Here is a 23,052-nt window from a genome sequence, read left to right on the forward strand (position 1 = left end):
ATTATAGGTCCATAATAATTAATAAGATTCATGTAATTGCCTCAGCCGACTGCCACAAAGCAAAACCTATAATCAATATTAAATTCAATTTTAGTAGCTTAATTCTCTCAAAAAGTAGACAGATTGCCATCCTGATAACCTATTGATACCAAAACGCCGCATCATTCAGCTCACTATCGTGAAACACTACTTATTACGCAAACCTCACACTCTTGTCATTTTGATGCCCTATTCCAAAAACTGAGACCAAAATGCCATAGCAAAATGTTCTTTCATCCTTTCAAATTCATAGGACCCAACCGGCAGGCCAAAATCTCGCATCTCACATCACATCAAACCGAACCGCTCCAATGCCTTGACCAGCCTCTTCAGCTCAAGTGGCCTCGTCAGAAACATGTCCACCCCACTGACAGACGCATCTTGCTGTACATCAGAGGCCGAAAGGCCCGTAAGTGCAATAACGACCGTGTGCTTGAGTTTGTGGGTGCGCTCAAACTCTCGGATGCGGCGCGTCGATTCTAAGCCGTCCATGATGGGCATGGAGATGTCTACAAAGGCACCCCGTGATAAGCATGATTGCGGCACGCAGCAAACAAAGTGTGAAGTCAAACATACCCGTCAGAATGCAGCTGTATTCGCTTGGCGACTTGGTGAAGGTTTCCATTGCTTCGAGCCCGTTGACTGCTGTTGTGTGGGGCTGCTTAAGCTTTTCCATGTACGCTGTAAGGACCTTGGACTTGTAAGCACATTCTTTGGAACAAAAAACTAATCAAATATCATCGCCTTGCCTTCAAGTTGACGTTGTTATCATCTACGATCAAGAACCTTGGCCGGTCGACCGGCTTGGGAACCGTGCCTGCCCGGCAATCTAGACCTGAAACATTAACGGGGGTCGTTGACGAGCAGGATAGGTTCCGAGGTCCGGCAGCTGTTAGTACCTCGCACTTTGCCAACATGGATGGGACTTCCTGCAGAGATGGACGTCTCAATTGAAAGTTGGGGAAGCTTGTGGATCTTTTCAGCGGCGGGCTGTCTGATAGATGGTCGTTCTCGGAATCACCACTATTGGGCGGGCAGGCCTGAAACAGAGAAGACTTCTTGGGCGTCTCGGTCCTCGATGCTGCGGTTGTGGCATCTGCGACCTCCTTGTACCGCGCACGACTTGCCAGAAGAGCATCGGCCAATTTTCGCGGCCCAATTCTGCGAGTAGATTAGGAATGGGCACAAACAAGAGTTGACTGGAAGGAGTTCAGCTTACGGCTGCGTAAGGCAAGCAAACAGAGTCCAGGGGTTATCCTGATTGGGCTTATCGTCATCATATATCGTGTTCGAATCCTGTCGAACATAGACGTGCGGGCACACCAGGGGGTCGGGCTTGGTCGCAGAGTTTGCTGGAAATGCGTCATCATTGTGCCAGATGACAAAGTCCGTAGGGCCGAGGGGCTTCTCGTCGGTTTTGACCACGACCTTCATGCCCAGCCATTTCTCGCAGATGCGCTGGACCACGCCGAGTTGGGACATTTGCTTCGAGTCCTCACGGTAGAAGCCATCCCTGACCATTACTCCCGTGTCGAACCCGCGCAGTTGAACCCTGCAACCGGCCAATGACTGGTAAGTCTGTTGAAAAGTCAGCTGGCCCCTCTCTGCTTCCTCGTTGCGCGGAAGGGGCAGAACCACGGTGACGGTGGTGCCGTGGCCTTTTTGACTGGAAACATTTACACCGCCCCCAAGACTGGTAGCCATTTGTTGGACTAAGCTGAGCCCAAGTCCCGTCCCGGGTGCAAATTGGTCTTCCTGGGAGAAGGGCATAAAAAGGTGGCGCCGTAAATAGTCCTGGCCAATCCCTTTGCCCGAGTCGGAAACCGTTAGCACTACCGTAGCTCCATCGTCCGAACCAAGCTGAGAGTTGGGGTCACGCTCTTGAGACAGTGTTATCCTGATAAATCCCGAACTTGTAAACTTCAATGAGTTCCCAACGAGGTTCATGACAATTCTGCGGAATGCGCCGGGGTGGATCCGGAACGACCAGCTGACCTCTGGATCAATGTCTAAGTATGTCTGGACGGATCCGGCCCGTCCTGGTTCTCGCGACTTTGCGCTTTTGTTGCCTTGCCTGAAACAGTTCCAGGCCGCAAAGTGGGCATCCGACATGTTGCGGTAGCTCCATCCAGCCACCACGCTCTCCACTGCTTCTTCCGCGAGTTGGCACAGCTGGACATCAATGTCTGTTGTGCTTATTGTCTGCATGCTTGGAGACCTGGATCTCGACCGTGCGTTGGCCGTGCTGTTTTTACGGCTAGCTTTTGACATGCGAATGTGTGTATTTATCCTGCTGTATTCGAGCAGCTAGACATACACGTCCAGGTCAGTCGCAGAGCGCATCGATTGCCAGCGTCTCACTTACGTGGTCAATGGTATCGAGAAGAGTCCGCCCAGATGTCTCTATTGTGTGAACAAATTGCTCTTGGGCGGAGTCCAAGTCCGTGTTCCGTAACAAATCGACGGCGCCGACTACCCCGTGAAGGGGAGATCTCAGCTCGTGACTGATGGATCCCAGGATATCCGTCTTAGTCCTGTCGGCTGCCTTGGTGTTCAGACGCGCAACTTCTGCCATCGTCGTTAGACTAAAGACTCTGAGATAGCTGAGCTCATTTCTGGTTGTGAAGATTCGTGTTGGTGTTTTTGTCCAGACGAATCCACCCGCGAACCACCTGCTCTTCTGTCCGTCAAAGAGCGGAACAAAAGCCACGCTTCTGGCGCCCGCAAACATTTTCCTAAGAGAAGCCACAGTGTCTCGGCGCTTCCGCATTTCCTGTGGGGTTCTCGACGTCCCTGAATCCACCACATTAGGCGCTGGACGAGACCTACTGAATGCTGAAGGCGAGAGGAAGCAACTGTCTATATCAGAATGAGTTGTACCAAAAACAGCCGCGTCCGGTTCAAAGTTGAAAATGCAGCCATGCGGGTGCCGATGGAGAAGACTATGCAGAAGCTTCTCGGGTATCGTGGTATGTTCGTGGTGCGGTTCGTCGCCGTTGATCGAAGATTGGGAGGATGTCGAGAAGCCAAGCAGCTTGCATGTGTGGGGCTTCGTGTTTCCGAGTGCAGCGGAAGTGCTTTCATCGCTGCTTGATTCGCCAGATGAGGGCTTTGTCAGGATTGGAGGTTCCGATACTTCCTTGCCAATGAGTCCCCCAAACGACCGAACGCTGGCGTCCAAGAACAAGACTCCCTCGACCTCAATCGACTCCCGGATGACATTGGCCGCCTTGGAAAAAACGCGCTCTACGTCGCCTTGCAGCTTATCTGCCAAAGTAAAGTGGGACGCGCTCACGGCCGCCTGGGGGATTGGTCTCGAGCCCACGGCCAGCGCAGGGGTGGGAGTCTTGGTGGACGACACAGTTTCGGAGGGCTCGAAGGGAGATTTGGGCCTGGCGAACAAGGGAGATCTGGGACCGGCCTGCAGCTTCTTGTTAAGCACGCCTTCTTGGACGCCGGGAAGGTCGTGGAAGCAGGATCTGTTTGGACTGTCGCTCCAGTCGGACAGTGTGGCATGCCCGTCGACGAAACTGCCGAGCCCGCGCACCATCCTCTCCTCCCTCCGATACCACTCGCCTGATCGCTTTGCCTCGAGATAATGCATAATGGTCTTCGACATGTCCCTTAAAAACTGCAACTGGTCGGCGCTGACCCCATCTGGTCTCGGCTTATCGTCCAGCACGCAGTACACGCCAATGTTGATACCAGCTGGCGACCGAATAGGCACCCCGGCGTAGAAGCGGCGCTTTGTGTCTTGGATGTGGCAAAACCTCGGGTCACAGTCGAGGTCGGGAATTACTGACACTGGCAGGTCGTCGGCTGGCGCGTAGCTGTGCGCTGGTCTGTTGCTGGATGTACACTCGGAGGCTCCCGTCAGGACGTGCTCGCAGATGCTGGTGGCACGGGGCACGGCGGCGCCGTAGCTGAGCACAGGATGGCCATCGTGGCAGCGGCAAAGGGGCTCGGAGCGAGTCGCGTCAGCGACAAAGTGTTGGTAGGTTCGGTCAAAGAGAGACACAAGACAGCGCAATGTGTTGAGCCTGTAGAGACCCAGCTGGGCAAAGGCAGTAAGGGCAGGGTCGGGCGTCAAGGACAGGACCGACGTCGGAATGGACTTGAACGGCGTCTCGGGCGTCGACGTCTGGAGAGCGGCAGTCGATAATCCGAGGTCATCGTATCTAGAATGGGTGTGCGGCAAGCAGCCGGCCGTCGTCAGTCAGGGTTGCTGTGTAATTGGGCCAGGGCTTAGGGGCGAGGGGTTATTTGCGGGGTCAACAGTTAAGGTAATTACTTGAACGTCTCTCGCTCCCGAGCTGTTTCGGAAAGTGGCTGAGACTGAGAACTCCCAGTAGACATTTCGGTCGTCGGCAGAGACCCGTAGTCTTCATAGTAGGTCGACAGTCAACACGCTCGAATACGTTGTCCTCGCAGTTGGCTGCCGACAAATCTGAACTCTTGGGCTTGGCTTGGCTGAGGAATGGGGGAGAAAGACCGGCCCATGGAAGCCTACCTTAGCGATAATTTCCACTCCGAGACGCACCCTCAGGAGGCGCGCTCGGACAGGGGGTAAACTCTAAATGCAAGCTAGTGCGGACCACCTTAGTGCACCTATGCACGCTAGGCAGGCAGGCCTCCACTGGCCATGGCGACAAGGGAACCCTTATTGAGCACGAGAGAAACCCAAGCGCTACCCCACGAGTCAGCCTGCCCAGGGTCCCTACTGCACACTCCAAACCTTCTAATAGGCAGAGCTTAAACCACCAGACGCACTGACTTTCTCTCGAGCTTAGACCCCGCATTCCAATTAGACTAGCACGACCGGCGTTCTGAAATCGCAAACAAGGTTTTGCTAATCACGCCTTGATCTATCTACCCTCTGTACCGCAATCAGCTATGATATTACCATTTAGGGCCACACTGTTGAGTAGTCAAAGTCGGGGGACATGGGATTTTACAAGTCGATAGTATTGCCTAATTTCCAACTCACAGTAATTACAAAAGAGAAACTTGCGTATTGTGCATATGGTTTTTCATTTTCATTAAACCTGTAACCCTGCCCTTTTGTCCTCTCAGACATGCCTCCGGCATAACTTTGGAACCACTGCACCCAGCTAAGCCTTGGGGCTACTTAGAGCTAAGATGCGCTGCGATGCTTGTTCCGCTGCTATGACAATCATGGCTGACGGGTTGCCTGTTGAAATGCCAGGGAATATGGATGCGTCGACAACAAAGAGATTGTCGGTTCCATAGACCTTGGTGTTGACATCCACCACGGCACTGCCGCCGGTGCGGCCGTCGTCATAGCCCAACTTCGCAGTGCCCATCCAGTGGTTCGAACGGCGGCTAGATGGTGACACGATGAGCTGCCATCGAGTTAGTTTCGCTTCAAATCTGTCTTCTCACTCGCTCAACGAGGGAAAACTCACACTGTCGACCCACGCCTCAACCGTCGTGTTGGCAGGTGGCAAGACCCATGTCAGGTTAGGAATGATGCTCAGGCCAGCCATAAGGTTCTTGATGCCAATGATGACTGCCTCCTTGTCAAACGCATCATGTAGGTACGGATGCAACAAAACGTTGGTATCGAGATCGGCTGTGATGCTCATGCGGCCTCTTGAGACAACACCCACTCCAAGATACTGGCTGAGAGTCATTGCGTCTATAATATTCATTAGCACGATTTATCAAGGAGTGTATTGCCTGGCGGTAACAGTGGGAACTTACTCTTTGAAGTGGTTATTTGGTCATTGCCCTCGACACGTGCTGTCCATTGGAGCTGGCGAACAATTCCATCCGAGCCCTTGATTTCATCCCAGATCTGCAGAGAGAATTAGCTCAAGAAGGATGGGTCAACATTGCCCGCGAGGCTTACCATCGGGCCAATGTTTGGCGCAGACTGGGTGAGGATACCAGTGCGGTTGGAGAGATAATCGACCTTGTCGGTCTCGATTGGCGTATTCCAAGCCTCATAAAAGTCATAAAAGACGACATCGGGATGAGTGATGATAAGATCAGTGTCGAGATGATCAATAAGATTGTAGCCAACAGGCAGGTCAATCCACTGGTCCTTGGCGATGAACGTCTCCGCGTCGGCTGAGCCGGCAACCACCTCCAGCTGGTCCGCAGGTCCGATGCCGCCTATCCAAATTATGTCAGCACGAAGTATTGTATGGAGCAAATAGCGTGATGGTTGACTTACTCCGAAGCAGAAGCTTGGCAGAGCCGAATGTACCCGCAGAGAAGATGACTCCTCCGTTTGCGGAAACATTCACAATGCCGCTATAGCCACCGTCGCTCAAGCATTCCAGCTCGACGCCGGTAACACGGCTGCCGGTTCGCACAGCCCGTCTCACGGCAGAGCCAGTCCACAAGTTGAAGTTCTCGCGCGCATAAGCCGAAACGAGATAGGTAGCCAATGGACCACCTCTTTCTCCGTTGGAGAACATGAACGTCGTATGGCCGTATGTGTGGTTCTTGAGATTGGGCGAGTCGTTGGGGATGACTTCGGTCCACCCGGTCTTGTTGAGTCCACTGACCAGGGTATTGAACCCCTCCTGTCTGTACAGCTTGCCATCTTGCGACGGATGCCAGGTGCCTGGAATCCTGTCGAACACACGCTTTGTGGCACCGGCCAGGTCGCTAGATTTCCAGCCTGCAGGGAAGTTGTAGTCCCAGTCTCTCGGGTTCGGCTGATGGTTGGTTAGCAAGATCTAGAGAAGTGGATACGAGCACTTTGAAGCTTACCTTCCACCAGAGACCCGCGTTCACGGCTGTGCCGCCTCCCAGGACACAGCCCGCCATCTGGTCGGTATCGGTGCAAGCAATTCCAGCCGAGTCAACCCAGATCTCGTTGCACAAGCCCGGGACATCAAAGCGGGTGAGATTGGTGCCGGTGAGCCAGCCAGGCTTCATGGTTCCGTTCCATCGTCCCGATGAAGGAGGCCCCTTCTCGATAAGCAGAACAGTCTTGCCAGCCTGGCTCAGCTTATCCGCAAGGGGAATGCCTCCGGCACCACCGCCGACCACAATGTAGTCATAGGTCTTGGCCGGGGCCGCGACGCACGTTGGTGCTTCAGGCTGCGTGGTCTGGGCTGGCGGAGGGGGCTCGAGGCTTGTAACACCTGTCAGAATATGCGAATTTATGGGGGTTTGCCACCAACTTACGTCGTGCAGTCAGTAGTGGGCGTCGCCGTGGCCAAGGCGGCCCACGTAGAGTATGCCGCATTGGTCGTGTTCTCGAGCGAGGCTCCCCATTGGCCATAGCCATTGTTGTGAAACCCGAAGAAGGCCTTGTCGGGGCAGGTTGGGTTGTGCAAGCCCGATTTTGCGGCAGCTCGGCCAAGAATCAGGTTCCCATCAGTGGTAGAGACACCGCCCTTGGTGGAGCCCTGCTGCCAGGAGAAGCATCCCTGGCAACGGTAGATCAGCTCGAACTCGTTGGGTGTGATGGTCGACGAGATTTGGGTCAGAGTGGCGTTGCCAGAGTAGACACCAGGAATGCTATATCCAGAGGTGAAGCGGAACGAAGTGTAGATCTTCCCGCTGTGCTGCCATGCCATGAGAAGCAGAGCCTGGGTCATCTGGCCAGACTGGCCATGGGAAAGACCGCACCAGCCAGGGGTGGCGCTGTCGGCGATTTGGCAACGCTAGGCAGTGTAAGCGGTCATCTTAAAAATAACTAGAACCAGACCTGTGGACGTGTCGAAACGTACTAGGATACCGATGTACTCGGTAGCGTCCTTGGTCAACGCATCGCCAGGTAACGACAGACCAAAGGTGAAGGGAGCCACGCTGGCAGCCTCGGGGTCCGACCCATTGGTTGTTGACCATGTGTTGAACTTGATGCCCGTCTTGGCGTCCGTATACGGCGCCTCGGCCATTTGCGCCGCGCATTGTTGCACGCCTTTTTAATGGTCAGCGGACGCAAGTACATCTAGATGGATAACCCAATGGGGCAAGGCCACTTACACAGCGACGCCGCGATGGCGGTCGCCCCCAATTGACGCAGGAGCTTCATTGTTCCGGTGCAGCCAGGGGAATCAAGACGGTTCTCGGGTCAGGGCTGAGAGTAGGAGACAAGAAGACATCCTAGGCCAAGGCGTCACGAGGAGGGGAGGGCAAGAGATATTATAACAGATGAGCCCAGGCGGCGCCCCGGACGGGGTGCCTGAACACCGTCGTCCCTGAACTCCGCATCCCAGGAACGAGCCGCGGAAGCGCAGTCCGGGATTGGATACGGAACGCCACCGATAGGATGGATGCCACGGCAGAATGGACAGAAGGGGGCCAGCCCCTTGGACTAAGGTAGAACCAGACGGACGAGGATATATTGGCTGCATGTGGAGAGTATAGCCTCCGTGAGCTGGAATATGGGAATAGCACCATGGCAGAAAGGGGCTGATATGAAGGGAGCAGGGAAATTGGAGAAAACCGCCCCAGAGGTGGAGCTGTCCCCAAGTTTTCCCCTGGGGAGGGCGGAACATGGTGAGATTGCCGGGCAGCGGCATGACAGGCTGAGCGAAGCGAGGAGGACGGGAGAGAAATCCGCCAGGGGTCCAGATGCTGTTCCGCCACTCACAGGCCCCCTAATCCCCATTTGTAGCGGGGTGCAGCGCCGCGCAGCACTCGTTGTGCATGCATTCATCGCCGTCGATCACTGACGAGCGGGAGTGTCCAGCGCCTCCGAGTCTGAGGGGTAAGGCGTCACGATCCATCTTTGTCAAATTGACAACAACTTCGGTGATGCGAGCTATTTCACCTCGCATGCCCGGTTGGAGGGAAGCATGCAAGTACCTAGGTAAGGTAGCTCAATGTCCAAGTTGCATTTTCGGTCGTGCTTGCCTGCCCAAGTAAAAGTTAGCAGTGTTTGCCATTGAGTGCGACAACGCCTAGAATCCCGGGTGCTTGGTCGCATCCCGAGATCGAGGTTCCGCAGCCATGGAATATGCTCGGCTGCGGCGGCTGGATGCACGCCTCGGCGACGAGTTTGCCGTTTGGCTGACAGGCTGATGGGATCCAAGCAATGTTTTGATGAACGGTGAGGAGCATTGGATAGAAGTCGAGCGAAGCAACCCGAGGGTGTGGCTCAGTGCTGGGCCAGTGCCTTCTGCAGGTTGCGTTCTGGAACCACGGGAAGTCGCGATTGGTAAAGGCAACCCAGGTGCCTGCCATGTCTTGGAACCCTGCTACTAGGCTTTCATTGCCTTACCTAAGGTAATTGCCAGCGGGTGGCGGCAGGAACGTAGATGCTGCCCCGCCTCAAGCCTTCCTCCTCCAGAGTGCTGGTGTGGCTCGGCTGCTACGTACTTCGTGGAGCCGCCACGGTTTGCTCTGGGAAGGAACGGATGGTGTTCGAGCAGCCCATAACGGCAGTGGCAATGGAAGTTGGGAGGTCCTTCGCCAAGATCGCGCCTGTCCGGTTCTAGAAAAACGACCCGTTTACGGGCCCGTTGGCAGCTGAGGACCGCTGCAATGTGCAATATCCCCCCACTTTGGATAAAAAACACTGCTAATGCGGTGCCGCTTTTCTTCATCTTCCCCGTCTGACTTCATCTATCCTCAACCTCAGCAGTTCGCTGCTTACGCCTCAGTGTCATTCTCAATCAGCCTATATCAAAACACCTCTGCTATAGTAAACGTCGCGGTCCGGCGGCCCTGATCATGCCCCCTCATTCACCGCTCCCTCCAAGGTTGTCGGAAAATGTCGCGAGCGAGAGACGCCGATTGTCCGACTCGGGAGACAACACGTGCTAATGCCTAAACAACCCAGGGAGGCAGTAAATCGATGGAATAGCCAGGTCGAGATTGATCGGGATCCAGAGAGACTCGCAGCGGGCAGGCTTCCCCATCCAAGTCCGATAGCAGTCGGCCAAAGGGCCAAGTGATAAACTGTGACTACCTCGGCGTCATTTAGACCTTGCAGGCCTAACACCAAAAGCTCGGAGCGTGATGGCTTCAACTGCGCTTTGGGGACTCGTTCTCATTTTGTACTTTTGGTGCCGGGCACTTGCGCTCTCGGGCTTTCCGGTTTCGACCCCAAGATCGCGTGGGGCGTTCAAATGGCGGACCATTGCAGCGTCACAACTCCCGGTTCCATGGCATCCACTGCCCTGACAGGCAACGCGCCAGTTGCTGAGGTGCACGGATCCGCGTGCAAGTCTCGCGGCCCCATCCTCTCTCCAACGCGGGTGTCACACGTGCGAGCGCTTGTCCCGTGACCTGGCGGCACTTTCATTGCGGTGACACAGACTCTCCTGCCGGACCAAGCTGTTTCTCAGACTCTGGGGAAATGCGGGTTGACCTGGGGAAGCCCTGCCGCATCCCTTCCAGGTTCGGCTCGGACTTGGCCCCTCCGCCCCCCTAGTCGTCCCTTTCACTATCACTGGTCAGAAACACCAAGGCCTCATTCAGCATGATGCCCACGAGATCATCGCCATGGCTTCGGCATGCCATGGATATAGAGAAAACCGGCTAGCATGGCAGAGGAAATCCCATCTCCGGGATATAACAATAGAGCTGTAAATCCCCGGTCCCGATTCTTTGCCTTTTGCTTATCGCAGCTTTTGATGTGAACGAGACGTCTTGTTTCCCTGAGCCTCAAGGTTTGTATTCTCGACGCCAAGACAGTCCAAGATGAAAGTCTCTGCAGTCCTAGCCGGCATCGCATCCGCCTCCGTTGCGTCAGGCCACACCATATTTCTCTCGCTCACGACTGATAAGAGCTACGGTATGGACGTTTTTGGACAGTGAGCTTAGCTTTGCACTAACACAAACGCAGGTATCTCGTACGGGATCAGAACTCCCTCTTACGATGGCGTAAGCACCGATGCTGAAGCACCAGGACAAGAGCGCTCGCTGACGTCTCAAACAGCCCCAAACCGATGTGAACGCCAAGAACATGGCCTGCAATGGCGCGCCGAATCCTACAACACCGTCAGACAAGATTATCCCGGTCACGGCTGGAACGAATGTCTCTGCCGTGTGGAGACATACCCTCCAATGTGCGTCAACCTACCTTCATACCTTGTACCGATCTAACAATGGGTAGCTGGTGCCAACGACGTGATGGATCCCGGACACAAGGTTAGATGGCTCACCTCCACAACATCAGGTCATTTTCTAACGCACTGCGCCATAGGGACCGGTGATGGCATACCTCAAGAAGGTGACCGACGCAAAGACTGACTCGGGAGTCGGCGATGGCTGGTACGTGGCAGCCATTACGAGGGCATATCGATGTTAACTCCCAACTGACTCGTCTCTAGGTTCAAAATCCAGGAGGGCGGATACAAGAATGGACAGTGGGCCACAAACGAGGTCATCAATAACAAGGGAAACCAGGTCATCCGTATCCCGTCGTGCATTGCCAACGGCCAGTATCTGCTGCGAGCCGAGATGGTGGCCTTGCACGGCGCCCGGTCGGTGAACGGAGCACAGCTTTATGTGAGTCCAACGAAGCCCCTGGGTTTGTCGGCGCCGATGACTGGAACTAATCGCATTGTTGTAGATGGAATGCGCCCAGATCGAGATCACGGGCGGCAGCGGAACTGCATCTCCCAAAACGTATAGCATCCCCGGCATCTACAAGGTATGTGCAGAGTCAAGAACTGGGCATCTCGAGATTTTGTGTTCCTAGTAGCTTACTCCTGAATTACAGTCAAACGACCCCGGTCTACTCATCGACATCTACTCCATGAAGACTACCACGTCATATGTCATTCCCGGTAAGAACTCCTCTCAGTGTGTGTAATTCACGGCTCTTTGACTAACACTGCCAGGCCCGCCTCTCTTTACGTGCCCATAGACGATGGAGCGTGGCTGTACGGAAGAGGCTCGCGCCGGGGACATTGATGGCAATATCATCATTATTCACGTAGCATGTGCAAATATCATGGGTCCCGCCTAGCCTCTTACCGAGAATTGGGTCAAGAAATGGCGCAATCAGAACGGTTGTGGCACGCTTCCAAAACTCAAGGATTGATGTGTTGTCCCCGGAAAGCGGCACCCGGCCACAATGGCCAACTCGGGCGAGTTATATCCGATAGAACAATCCGTGATCGAGCAAGACAATTACCAATATCGAGTGTGGATAGTTCGGCATCCCACGCTCTGCTTACTGCTAGGGCGTGCTTGGTCTTCCAACGCGTTCGCATCAAGTCGCAAAGTCGAAGGCGCAAGGAGGCAAGGACACGGCAACAGCTACCGGGACACGGCATTGCCTCTTCCACATGGCAAGCAGCGGCCGGCTCGATATTGGGGTCCGGGGTAGCCAACCCGCGGCGCACCCCACATTTTGGCCGCATGACGAGCACCCCATTCGACGTGATCCAAGATGCAATATACATTTGGGTAGAAGGCAATCTGGGGCCCCACGCAACCTCATCTGTCCTCGTTCTCGGATGCGCTAGTTTCCCTGGCTTATTGCCCGCGCCTCGCAGCATGGCATGCCGTAGTGGGCTGCCATTGCTGCCCAAGCGCGCCTCCCAGATGGGCCATCCGGCCCGTTTCATATACAAACTGCCATCCTGCGCACCCCCGGCATTTGCGGCCGCTCGCCGTCCGGGAAGTTCGAGAGCCTGCTTGGTGCCTACCTAGTTCATAAGCCCTGCGTTCGACACTACGACCCGACCGTCGCTACTTGGTGCAACTCTGAAACCACCGCGTCCCATTCCAAGGCCCAGAACTGGTCTCTGTCGGCCACTGCTTCCCAAGTTCCCATCATCGCCACCCTCGCCGCCACCAACAGCATGAAGGCCGTCTGCGGTCTCGCGGCCGCGCTCGGCGCGGCCCAGGTGTCGGGCCACTACATCTTTCAGCAGTTCGGGCTGGGGTCGAGCAAGTTCCCCGTGTACCAGCACGTGCGGTACAACACCAACTACAACTCGCCCGTGACCAGCCTGACGTCCAACGACCTGCGCTGCAACGTCAACGGCGAGTCGGGCCACAACACCACCACCATCGACGTCAAGGCCGGCGACTCGTTCACGTTTTACACGGATGTCGCAGTCTACCACCAGGGCCCCATCTCGTTGTGCGTTTGCCTGGTTCCATCTCGTTAGTGGAATGATGCTGACGATCCCACCCCGCAAACAGGTACATGTCCAAGGCCCCCGGCGCGGCCGCCGACTACGACGGCTCAGGCGACTGGTTCAAAATCTACGACTACGGCCCGACGTTCAGCGGCGGCCAGGCGTCGTGGCCTCTGCGCAGTACGTATCTACCCTGCCCCCCCTTTACTATTTGTTGTCAAACACTAACAACAACACCCCTAATTGGAAACAGCTTCCTACCAGTACAACATCCCCAAGTGCATCGCCAGCGGCGAGTACCTGCTGCGCGTGCAGAGCCTGGCCATCCACAACCCCGGCTCCACGCCCCAGTTCTACGTCAGCTGCGCGCAGGTCAAGGTCGCGGGCGGCGGCAGCACTACCCCGGGACCTACTGTCAAGATTCCCGGCGCTTTCAAGGCTACCGACCCGGGATACACGGCCAATGTGAGTTTCTTTTCTTTTTTTCTTTTTTTTTGTGAGCGTGTTTGTTTGTCTGTGTGAATTGGATGCTGACTGGGAATTAGATCTACAACAACTTCAAGTCGTACACGGTTCCGGGGCCTTCCGTCTTCACCTGCTAGAATGCATGTGGTTGATTTTGTGGTGATGGGGAGAGCGATTGTTTCGTAGTTGTGTATATATTGTTTTGTCCAATTACGTGGCCAGCTTGAGTTGCGCTGCACACTTACGAAGCTTCATGATCCAGTCTTTTTAAATTTTACCTGACCCTTCATTATTGACTATGGTTTTTTCCCCCGTCCCCCCCAATTTGGGTTGGTAATGTTGTGAATGACTGTGCCTTACCTGTCTTTGACTGACCTGCTGGCTTTGATGGTGGCGCTCTCACTCAACTCTCGCAGGCCGATCAACAGGAAACGCACAGAAACAGATTCGATCAGTACCTGCTTGTCCACTAATCAAGACACCGTGAACTCGATATGGCCTAGATCATGCATGCGCAGATCGCGGGAAACCATGCTAATTCTGTCGCGGTGTTTCCGGCGTGGTGGCGTGGTGGCGTGGAGGCTTGCACTTGCATGAACCACGACGCGGGACGGCCGATCCCTCTCCGCTTGCCATGCCGCGACGGTTGACCTAGTCCGAAAATGACGAGGAAACGAGAAAGTTCATGCGGTGGGCTTAGTCATGGTATTTTGCGGTCAGGGGTCGTTTATCGCAAATGTCACTGTGGCTGGCGGGTACAAACGCGGCCCGAGGTGTGCTTGTTCATTTTCTAGATAGAGTTCGTTATGACAGTGACTTGCAAATAAAGTCCATGTTGACTCTACATAATAGATCGCGGTAATCTATTGCCGTAGATGTGACTAATGCAACAAGTCTGGCACCAAGATCAATTATCAATTCACGCCATGTTCTCGATAATTAACAAGCCCAACGTGGTTCTAAATCAGGTATTGGTGGTATTGTCATTAATTTTCCTATGAAATCCCAAGGTATATATCCATTCTGTCCCAAGCGCCGGTGACTAGTTCTGGTCACTTGTCACGATAAATCCACAACTCCACTCGCCACCTAATTACTCCCCGAGTTTGTCTCTCAGACATCCCATGCCCAGAATCCTTGTCTTCATAGACATTATGATAGAAGAACCCAGATTCTCCGCCATTGCTAAGTTGTGCCCGCAAGTATGGCGCAATAGAAAATCCCAAATCGTAATGTACATTCCCCATAATATCCACTCTCGTGAGTGCAATGTAATTAGTCTCGAGTGTGTGAGACTACGATGATCAAAGATAAAAGATCAAAGATCAACTAGATCTGAATCCTCTCTCAAGTCAGCACAAGGCTACATGTAATCTACTGAATCAAAGCTGTAGGAGTACTCACCATTCAGGTCAAGTCGTGAACCAACCCTGTAGACTGAACCAACCCTGTAGACTTCGGCCATCACACGAGTCCGTATGTCTGAAAGACTTGGCGCCGAGCTTTAGCTGGCTGTGACACGCGGCCATGGTGGCGCGGGCGACTGCTGGCGTGGTTGCGGTGGTTGCGGTGGTTGTCAGGAGGACTGAAGAAACTGTGGTTGTTAGCGCGACTCCTGTCCCTAATGGATTCTCCGCGAGAGTATATGGCGTTGAGGTGTATATTTTTGCTATTGGAGGGGAATGTGAATTGAAGGCTGTGGGAGGGCTGTTCGAGTAGTTACCTGTATCTCGACATGTCGAAATCATCGCTGCCGCTGTCGGAATCAGCGTGGCGGGGGTCATGATTGCGGCTCACGAGCCGGCAGCTCTTGTCGTTGCGACGCTTCTTGCGCACTAGGTAACCCGGGCCCTTGTCCTTGGCCTCGACATCGAACGTGCTGAGCATGCAGCCCATTGTGTCGACTGTTGATCAAGTTTGTTCTGGTGAGATGGAGATGTATAATTGTGAGAATAGAAGTGTGAAGAGACTCGGTTCCGGTTGACGAGGGCGATCGGTGATGATGCAAAGTGGTAGAGCATATGTTTATCTTCGTGGTCGTGTTACTGTTAAGATTAGTGTTTGGCTACGAAACAGAGGGGTTCAATTGCTTTGCGAAAGAATAATATACACGCGCTGCCGCCATGGCGGCGTCTTGTTCAGAGGTAGTTGTTCCTGTTCGTGAACAGTCGCCGCTCTGCAACGGATGAACAATGTCACTGTTCAGGTGCACCCCCTGAGAGCCAGTTGAATTGTTGACATGCCGCAGTTGAACAACTAAAACTTTAGGCATCGGCTTGAACAGTAGCAACTAGCCCGACTCGGTAGCCACTGCTCGGCGAAGCTGTTCGCCAAGCTGACTTATTAGACTTAGTAGTTTTAGTTCTACTTGCCATCCTATCTCTCTCTTATCCGAGCCAACAGGAGTCCTAAGTGGCAACCATCAACAATATGCAAGTTAGTTCTACAGCACGCACATCAATGTCTCTCATCAAGAAAATAAACACTTTTTAATATCTATCTAGCTTAGTTACGGGTCCGTAATTATCAACTATTACTCAAACCAGCATCCAAAATTGCAGCGCAACGCATCTAACCACCCTTCAAATCGGACCTCGAGATTCAGTATCAAGCCAGAACTCGAACAATTATTCAACTCGCCATTTGAGGAGTGATGACTAGTTCAACTGCCCATTGACCATAGACATGGCGGAAAGTTCCGGAGGCAGCGAATCAGAAGGGGAAAAAGAGCCTCGAAGCCTAACGAAACCGAATGGACCCTTGCCTCGGGAACCCATTCTCGGATTTTATCCAACTTTGGAAACAAGAAGGGCCGGCCTCGGCGCTTGGCGAGGGCTGTCTGCGATGCCCGGGTCGGGTGGGGGTAAGCAGGGCGAGAATCATGCCGCCGCGCCGTGGCAGTATTGTGGTCATTCTTGGGTGGCTGAGCGCCCTTGTGCTCCCACCTGCACGCGGTGCTCGGCGGTGGCCGTCACGGCGGGCCAGCCTCTCAGAGGCCATCGCGGCGCTCTTGGCACGGCGCCACGCTCGCAGTCCCGTCCATTTACAGCCCGGGTAAGGCTGACGTTGGGCTTGTACGCTGCAGCCACGTCGCATCCCCCTCCCTGGACCCAAGCTCGGGCCTGGCAACCGTCACTAGCGCAATGCCGCCGTCCTCGTATTCAGACTGAACCCTCGCAGACGACGAATCACTTGACTCGCACCCCCCCAGCGGTCAAAGGTGAACATCACTTCCTGTTTCGGTTTTCTTACCAGCCCTCGCCAGTCGCTACTATGGGCCATCAACCAGTATGTCCACACCTCACGTACACATAAATAGCTACGCCCGCTTCACCTTGGGACTGCCTGAACCCAACTCCACTCCTGCTAAAACACAAAACATCACCAGCGCCCACACGCTCCCCGCCCAAAGCGCCCAAGTCTTTTCCGGCGACTCATATACCACCTTCTCGTGCTCACCGCCGCCCGCCACATCCTCGCCGCCATGGCCAGGCTCGCAACCCTCGTCACCAGCGCCCTCGCCCTCGCCCTCGGGGCCGCGGCGGCGCCGAACGCGCTCGACGCGCGGTGCACAACCACAATCCTGGCGCCGTACGACACGGTGGTGTTCGACCTGGCGCAGCCCAACGTGGCGGGGTGGTCGACGAACCCCTTCTTCGAGATCGCGCTCAACATCGACGGCAGCGGGTACAAGCAGCTGGTGCGGTTCGCGCCGCCGAGCACGGGCACGTGCTCGTGGGTGCTGAGCCTCCCGCAGGCGCGCTACGAGCGCGACGTGCTGCAGAGCCGGCCCTACAACGGCCCCGTGCTGCTGACGTCGTGGGCCGTGCAGCCTGGCGGCTACGCGCCCGGCTTCAAGCTCGCCGACGTCCAGCTCAAGCCCGGCCCCTTCGGCGTCAACGCCATCCAGCCCGGCGTCCAGACCATCCACGCCGAGCCCTGCACCCAGATCGGCGGCGAGTTCTTTGCCGAACTGCCGCCCTGGTCGTCGGACCCAGAGTTTGTCTACTGGATGAACGATATCAAGCCCGCCAATGCGTCCGACTCGCTCGGCATCTACATGCTTGTCCAGCAGTGCTAGGTGCAGATGCTCTAACAAGCGTGTGAGGGCTGTTTGCGTTGACTGGGAGGATCAAGTCGAGGTTGCAATGGATGGGAGATATAAGGAGGCGAACCATAGTTATTGACGAGAAAATGAATTGATATTAGATTACTGTACATAGGTTTTTTGAGTTTTTATATTTTTTCAAACGACTTTGCCATCCGCTCAGTACTGTTTTTAGATAGGCTCTATACGTGTCCGTTCTAAGTAGAATTTTTGTCCCTTACGAGCGATCGGTTATGTCCATACTTGAAAGTATTTGAGTTAATATTGCGATCCCTATTGATTATTGACTAACCAACTCCATGTGCATGTCAATGATACGTGGGTTTCTCAAGAAACTTACCAATATCCCCTGTTGCCCAAGTTTCAATACCTTGGTTTTTTTTATCGTTACAAGTGTAGACCTTTCTTGTTTCCCTACTAAGTACGTAATTAGTACTGACAATGGCTATGAATATGTAGATAAGGTTTCCGTAGTTACACCCTTACACAATATAATCTACCTGGTATACTTTTTTTCCTTTTCTCTTAGCTTGCCTACCTCACCTCATATAAGGTGGGCAGCCCGCCCGCCCTCGCTCTGATCAGACGGCCGGCATCGCTCTTTCCTTCTTTTTCTAGCCACTCTTTAGAAATCACGTCTTCTTACCATGAATTGAGATCCCCGGATCAGTGCACGCAATAGTGCCAGTGCACAGGTAACTACCGTTGACGGACCTACTGAAACTTCATTCGGTTCTCAGAGCGTAACTTTCAATTTGCCCGAGTTAAACTTTTGTTCACTAATAAACAGCATAGTGCGGATATTACGCCTGCTAATATAGACCGACTCTGCTGTAGAAAGGGGGGGAGCAGTAAACGGAGGTGGAAAGTGGAATTCCGTATAACGATGCGTAAAGAAAGAGGGACAGGGACAGCGGATGGACCGTCAGTCACCCCAACGCGTCTTGTGGTGACGAGAGCGATAGTTAGCCGGGAGTCGAGTGAGAAGTGGGCCTTTGATACTGCTTTACAACCCGCTGCAGACTGCCTTTTGAACGGGAACACGGCTTACTACGATTAGAGGCAGTGTTGTAGCGTAGAGGTAGTGTTGTAGCATAGAGGTAGTGTTGTAGCGTAAAGGCAATGTTGTAACGTAAAGGCAGTGTTGTAGCGGTCACGGCCGGATCTTCCTGCGAGCGCATCTCTGAGACTCGGAATCCGAATCCCCACCCTGCCCTCAAATGCTAATAAATGGGCTGGGCAGCTGGACGGGGGGGCTGTGAAGGCTTGGGCCACATTTCTGGCACCAAGAATACAAGAATACTTGGATGTTTTCCTTCTTCAGATATAGTCTATGACTTTTCTTCCCCTCCCCTAGCTCCTGTAGATGGACTTTGAAGGTGTATTTTTCTGTCTGTTGTATTTTCCATCTCGCCCATTTTCTCTTCTGCACGTGATCCATTCTCTGTCGAAGCCCGCCGAGCCACTGAAAGCAGTTCTTCCAATAGGGTGAGACGGACCAAAAGATAATGTACCTGGGTGGTCGGCCGTGGTCTTGGCGCGATCAGGCGCAGCCCAAGGGAGACTGACTCCCCCTTGAGCCCCTCACTTCAGGCTTCGGTTTCAGCGCAACAACTTTGGTCGGCACAACCTCGCACAGAACCGCCCGCAATGGAACTCACATATCGAACGCTCGTCCGGCCGATGCCCGTAAAGCACAGTCTTGCAGGTGTGGCCTTAGGCCCCGGCATGCAAACGTGCAGCCTGTGCAAAGCCGCAGTGCCGGACCGCAACAAGGCGGCAAACAACGTCATCAAGACAGACTACGAGCTTGTCGATACCTTTCCGCACTTTCCTGTTCTCAAAAAGTCGATAGCGGCAGGGTGCGGGCTCTGCTGGATCATTCGAAAGGCCTTGCGGCACAACTGGGCTGCCCGGCCGATGGAAGAATGGGGCGTCGGCCCTCTCTCGGAGCAGGATCCGGCATTCGCAGACCTGCTCGATGAACCGTGGGATTGCCGAGTGAGAATTTCCAGCCTCAAGTTCGTCTTCAACTCTTTTCCCGGAAGCCAGGAGGCGAAGCGAGACACGGACGCCAACAATCCGAGCCCACAGCGAGGGGGCATGGTCACGGGCATGTCGCTGGAGTTTGGCCCTGTGACTCCGAGCCCGACAGATGATTGCGCTCAGCTCCACGATGATATTAGCCAGGTCCTTCACTTCAAGGTGTTTGATTCCATCGGTGAGTTTGCCACCACGACATGCGAGACCGGCCTGGCCTAGTTAATTATGCTGATCCGGCTTGGGGGCGTGTGCAGACCTCGATTCGCAGGAGACGTCTCACCGGGGGAGGCTTCCCAGTGATGAATCCCTATCGGACGACAACATCAGCATGATACAAGGGTGGGCCAGTGACTGCGAGTCAGACCACTTCCCATGCCGCGTATTGCCAGCGTCGGCAGCATGGCGCCCCACACGGCTTTTGCACGTTGGGTCCGATGCCGGTGCCGACCCGGAGCAGCCGCGCGACCCCCGCCTCGTAGAGGCCGAAGCCCTAACAGACAGCGCCAAGGCGCTCCGTTATGCAGCCCTGAGCCATATGTGGGGGGATGTCCAAGAATCCGCACCTCCGCTCCGGGCCATGAACTACAACTACGCCGACTTGAAGGACGGCATCTCCCTCGGCCGTCTGCCGCGGAACTTTGCCGACGCCGTGGAGACGTGTAGGCGGCTGGGCATAGAGTACATCTGGATCGATTCGCTCTGCATCATCCAGGACAGCGAGGAAGATTGGAAACGGGAGGCGGCAACGATGCACATGGTGTACAAAAATGCCTTTATCACCATTGCTGCGTAAGCATGAACGCCAGTGAAGCGAGGGAGAAACAATAGATAAAAACCCATCTGCTAACCCACAAGATGTGTGCTGCATACCGCATAGGACTTGGGCGACCTCCTCTCACGACGGCTTCCTCGCGAGGAACCTCGACGTCATCCCGGCCGTCAAGATCGAGTATGCGGTGAATACAGCTTCCGGCGAGAGCGGCCAGGCTTATGACGACGTTCCGTCCGGGTTCCTCGTCGTTACCCCCGTCCACGACGACGGGGTGGGGCTGCGACGCGGCGATGTCGACTGCTCCAAATGGAACACCCGAGGCTGGGTCATGCAGGAGCGGAGCCTCTCGACAAGGACGATACATTTCTGTAAGAACAAGATCTATTTTGAATGCAGGAAATGGCTTAAGTCCGAGGAGAACGAACCGGAGCAGGTAAGGCCGTCGGACCCGTTCCAACTGTGGCCGCGGTCTCTCGCCGACAATGACCCTGCCAAGTGGTACGAATTCTGGAAGCGAGCCGTCATCGGCTACAGCCGGAGAAGACTGACGGTCCCGTCGGACAAGCTCACAGCCATCCAAAGCTTGGCCAACGAAATGGCCGCTCACGTCCCTGCCGGCAGCTATATCCCCGAGGCGGGAACGTGGAGTGGCAACATGGAGAGAGAGCTCCTGTGGCTTGTCGAGAGCGGCATCGCCCGGCGGCCGGCGACAAAGCGCGCCCCTACCTGGTCGTGGGCGTCGCTCGATGCCAACATTGGCTACGTCAAAGGCATGCGGTCCGTTGACGGCCCAACGCCCAAGGGTTTAAGTCCTATCAAATTCCAGCCCCATTCTCCGCATATGGTATTCTACGGGAACCAGATGCATGTCATGCAAATACGGCCGGATGACGAGGGAAGCTGGACTTTGGCCACCAGCTTCCGATACGCCATAATCGGGCCCGCGGACAAGCTCTTTGCGCGCGGGATGCTCGACTTTGACAACCGGGACAGCCTCCTTCCATTACGGCCAGGCCATTCGTTGTGCTATCTGCACGTTTCAAACAGCCAGCGACCCTCGGGGTTGCTTTTGAAGCTCACGTCCGGAACCCGCAGTCACCGGACCTGGGAGAGGGTCGGGGTCGCTACCATATTTGAGACTGCTGGCGAGGTGATTGATCCGGAGGGGTGGGGTGATGCTTGCAGGGAACTGTTCCAAGACGTCATCGAGTAAAAATAGATTACCTGACGGGTCAGAAAGGGGTCAGCTGAATGGAGCCTCTTTTTTTCTTGTTTTTTTGCGGCTTCTCCCTTGCAAACAAAGTCTCACACGACACGCGCAGCCGCAGTCGCAGTCGCAAAACGGATTGGAGTTGAGCACAACAGCCATACGCTTCCCGAGCTAGCAGCCGTGACAACTGCTAGCCCGTGACCGATCTGACTAGGCATTTCGCTGCCTCTCTTCCCCATTCCTTGTGTTTCTGGCGCCATCTCTGCACCCTCTACTTGCTCCATTTCCCTTGCGGCGGTGGACAACTCGATGCTTAACCATCTCGTGCTCTCTGCGCCTCTACTTGCTCCCTTTCCCCTTGCCGCGGTATTGGCGCAGGGCGTGACGGGAGGTACCTCGATGCCTGAATCCCTGTAGTATGGTGAGCTGGGGGGAGCGAGGGTGAGCCGAAGGTGGGCCAAGGGTGAACCCTGATTTAGCCTACCATCTTTTGATGAAGGCTCTTTTTTTTTTTCTTAGAGACGGACTACCTCTATAGTCACCCCCCACAACATTTTCTGACCAAGTCCGGATTAGTTGCAAAGCCTGAGCAGGGGGCGAGGTGCAGTGAGCGCCTCCCTGAGCTGAGGTGAGCAGAGGGAAGCGATTTTTTGGCTCGGCTATAATTACCGTGATCCAAAATTGAGTGTATGTAAGTTGCAAGGGTCCGTTCTGGACCCAGTTTTGGGACACCAGTCCACCACCAGTACTACTGTTTTCCTTTGCCTACATATATGTAGCCACCGTTACTAGGCCCACTGAAACTACTGCTCGTTCTCAGAGCGTAACTCCAATATACCTAGAGTCGAACCTGTGTGCCTGTCTGAGGTTTTATTTAATGCCTAGGGAAAAGTGCTGCGTTCAATGCTCGAAGCCACCAGTGAGCCTAACAGGACCTTATAAGAGCGCCACGGGAATGAGGCAGCCTTGGCTTCGGGAATGGGCCTCTAGGAGCCCAAGTCTCGACCGCCACGGCAACTGCGATCCCGACTTTGGGACGCGGCCCATCTCACACCCCGCCGCCGTCACACTAGGAAAGATAATATAGCTAGGTAAAGGCTCGGTCTCCAAGTGGCCGGTATATATTTGTTACATTCGGATGTTCAACAGTCTGAAGGCTCCTTAATAGAGGTCTAACACTGCACCATTGAGCTACGCCAAATGACTCGATGAAAATACTCCAAAACAACCTAAGGAGTTGAGACATTCGATAACCTCCAAGACATGCTCCGCGTCGACAAGCTGCTATCACAACCCATGGAGGGATTGCGCAGAAGGCTCTGGAAATACATCCACTAAGCTTTTCAGGAAGCGACACTAAGCTTTTCAGGAAGTCGTTACACCTTAA

At 54.5% G+C, this 23,052-nt stretch overlaps 7 protein-coding genes across 7 annotated transcripts; 5 read left to right on the forward strand and 2 right to left on the reverse strand.

Annotated features, from left to right (window-relative positions):
• Positions 1 to 40: 40 nt before the first annotated feature.
• Positions 41 to 4,713, reverse strand: B0T26DRAFT_721335 (uncharacterized protein; the record flags this gene model as incomplete). Its single annotated transcript, XM_060442544.1, has 6 exons — positions 4,331 to 4,713; positions 2,405 to 4,217; positions 1,259 to 2,346; positions 789 to 1,200; positions 616 to 730; positions 41 to 548 (listed from the first exon to the last, which is right to left on the reverse strand). Coding segments are annotated over exons 1-6 (3,709 nt in total), but the record flags the coding sequence as incomplete, so codon positions are not given.
• A 437-nt stretch (positions 4,714 to 5,150) lies between these two features.
• Positions 5,151 to 8,056, reverse strand: B0T26DRAFT_742846 (uncharacterized protein; the record flags this gene model as incomplete). Its single annotated transcript, XM_060444176.1, has 9 exons — positions 5,151 to 5,402; positions 5,466 to 5,698; positions 5,764 to 5,857; positions 5,912 to 6,177; positions 6,239 to 6,728; positions 6,784 to 7,150; positions 7,204 to 7,685; positions 7,752 to 7,942; positions 8,008 to 8,056. 9 exons carry the CDS (start codon positions 8,054 to 8,056, stop codon positions 5,151 to 5,153), a joined length of 2,424 nt encoding a protein of 807 aa, XP_060292689.1.
• A 2,356-nt stretch (positions 8,057 to 10,412) lies between these two features.
• Positions 10,413 to 11,925, forward strand: B0T26DRAFT_403891 (glycoside hydrolase family 61 protein). Its single transcript, XM_060434829.1, has 9 exons — positions 10,413 to 10,765; positions 10,817 to 10,854; positions 10,910 to 11,039; positions 11,087 to 11,121; positions 11,177 to 11,244; positions 11,304 to 11,481; positions 11,546 to 11,626; positions 11,696 to 11,762; positions 11,817 to 11,925. The coding sequence occupies exons 1-9, from the start codon at positions 10,672 to 10,674 to the stop codon at positions 11,840 to 11,842; spliced, it is 717 nt and encodes a 238-aa protein (XP_060292690.1). The 5' UTR covers positions 10,413 to 10,671; the 3' UTR covers positions 11,843 to 11,925.
• Positions 11,700 to 12,834, forward strand: B0T26DRAFT_403904 (uncharacterized protein). The gene is made up of 2 exons (XM_060434831.1): positions 11,700 to 11,762; positions 11,817 to 12,834. Exon 2 carries the CDS (start codon positions 11,917 to 11,919, stop codon positions 12,631 to 12,633), a length of 717 nt encoding a protein of 238 aa, XP_060292691.1. The 5' UTR covers positions 11,700 to 11,762; positions 11,817 to 11,916; the 3' UTR covers positions 12,634 to 12,834.
• B0T26DRAFT_403893 (glycosyl hydrolase family 61-domain-containing protein) lies at positions 12,668 to 13,810 on the forward strand. Its single transcript, XM_060434830.1, has 4 exons — positions 12,668 to 13,069; positions 13,132 to 13,247; positions 13,321 to 13,532; positions 13,613 to 13,810. Exons 1-4 carry the CDS (start codon positions 12,786 to 12,788, stop codon positions 13,667 to 13,669), a joined length of 669 nt encoding a protein of 222 aa, XP_060292692.1. The 5' UTR covers positions 12,668 to 12,785; the 3' UTR covers positions 13,670 to 13,810.
• A 2,941-nt stretch (positions 13,811 to 16,751) lies between these two features.
• Positions 16,752 to 17,909, forward strand: B0T26DRAFT_721346 (uncharacterized protein). Its single transcript, XM_060442545.1, has 2 exons — positions 16,752 to 16,820; positions 16,921 to 17,909. The coding sequence occupies exons 1-2, from the start codon at positions 16,806 to 16,808 to the stop codon at positions 17,611 to 17,613; spliced, it is 708 nt and encodes a 235-aa protein (XP_060292693.1). The 5' UTR covers positions 16,752 to 16,805; the 3' UTR covers positions 17,614 to 17,909.
• A 2,291-nt stretch (positions 17,910 to 20,200) lies between these two features.
• On the forward strand, positions 20,201 to 21,203 carry B0T26DRAFT_607699 (heterokaryon incompatibility protein-domain-containing protein; the record flags this gene model as incomplete). Its single annotated transcript, XM_060435843.1, has 2 exons — positions 20,201 to 20,472; positions 20,561 to 21,203. Coding segments are annotated over 2 exons (915 nt in total), but the record flags the coding sequence as incomplete, so codon positions are not given.
• Positions 21,204 to 23,052: the final 1,849 nt, after the last annotated feature.

The sequence above is a fragment of the Lasiosphaeria miniovina genome, assembly GCF_030549165.1.
Source record: "Lasiosphaeria miniovina strain SMH2392-1A chromosome Unknown B0T26scaffold_6, whole genome shotgun sequence".
Classification (NCBI taxonomy): domain Eukaryota; kingdom Fungi; phylum Ascomycota; class Sordariomycetes; order Sordariales; family Lasiosphaeriaceae; genus Lasiosphaeria; species Lasiosphaeria miniovina.

What these genes read in the sequence shown, in the direction of transcription:
- B0T26DRAFT_403891 (XM_060434829.1), top strand. Translation starts at nt 10,672, where the DNA reads ATGAAAGTCTCTGCAGTCCTAGCCGGCATCGCATCCGCCTCCGTTGCG. An exon ending in GAACTCCCTCTTACGATGGC is followed by an intron (nt 10,855 to 10,909) that starts GTAAGCACCGAT and finishes CGTCTCAAACAG; the next exon opens with CCCCAAACCGATGTGAACGC. An exon ending in TCGGGAGTCGGCGATGGCTG is followed by an intron (nt 11,245 to 11,303) that starts GTACGTGGCAGC and finishes ACTCGTCTCTAG; the next exon opens with GTTCAAAATCCAGGAGGGCG.
- B0T26DRAFT_403893 (XM_060434830.1), top strand. Translation starts at nt 12,786, where the DNA reads ATGAAGGCCGTCTGCGGTCTCGCGGCCGCGCTCGGCGCGGCCCAGGTG. An exon ending in CACCAGGGCCCCATCTCGTT is followed by an intron (nt 13,070 to 13,131) that starts GTGCGTTTGCCT and finishes CCCCGCAAACAG; the next exon opens with GTACATGTCCAAGGCCCCCG. An exon ending in ACCCGGGATACACGGCCAAT is followed by an intron (nt 13,533 to 13,612) that starts GTGAGTTTCTTT and finishes ACTGGGAATTAG; the next exon opens with ATCTACAACAACTTCAAGTC.
- B0T26DRAFT_403904 (XM_060434831.1), top strand. Translation starts at nt 11,917, where the DNA reads ATGTGCAAATATCATGGGTCCCGCCTAGCCTCTTACCGAGAATTGGGT.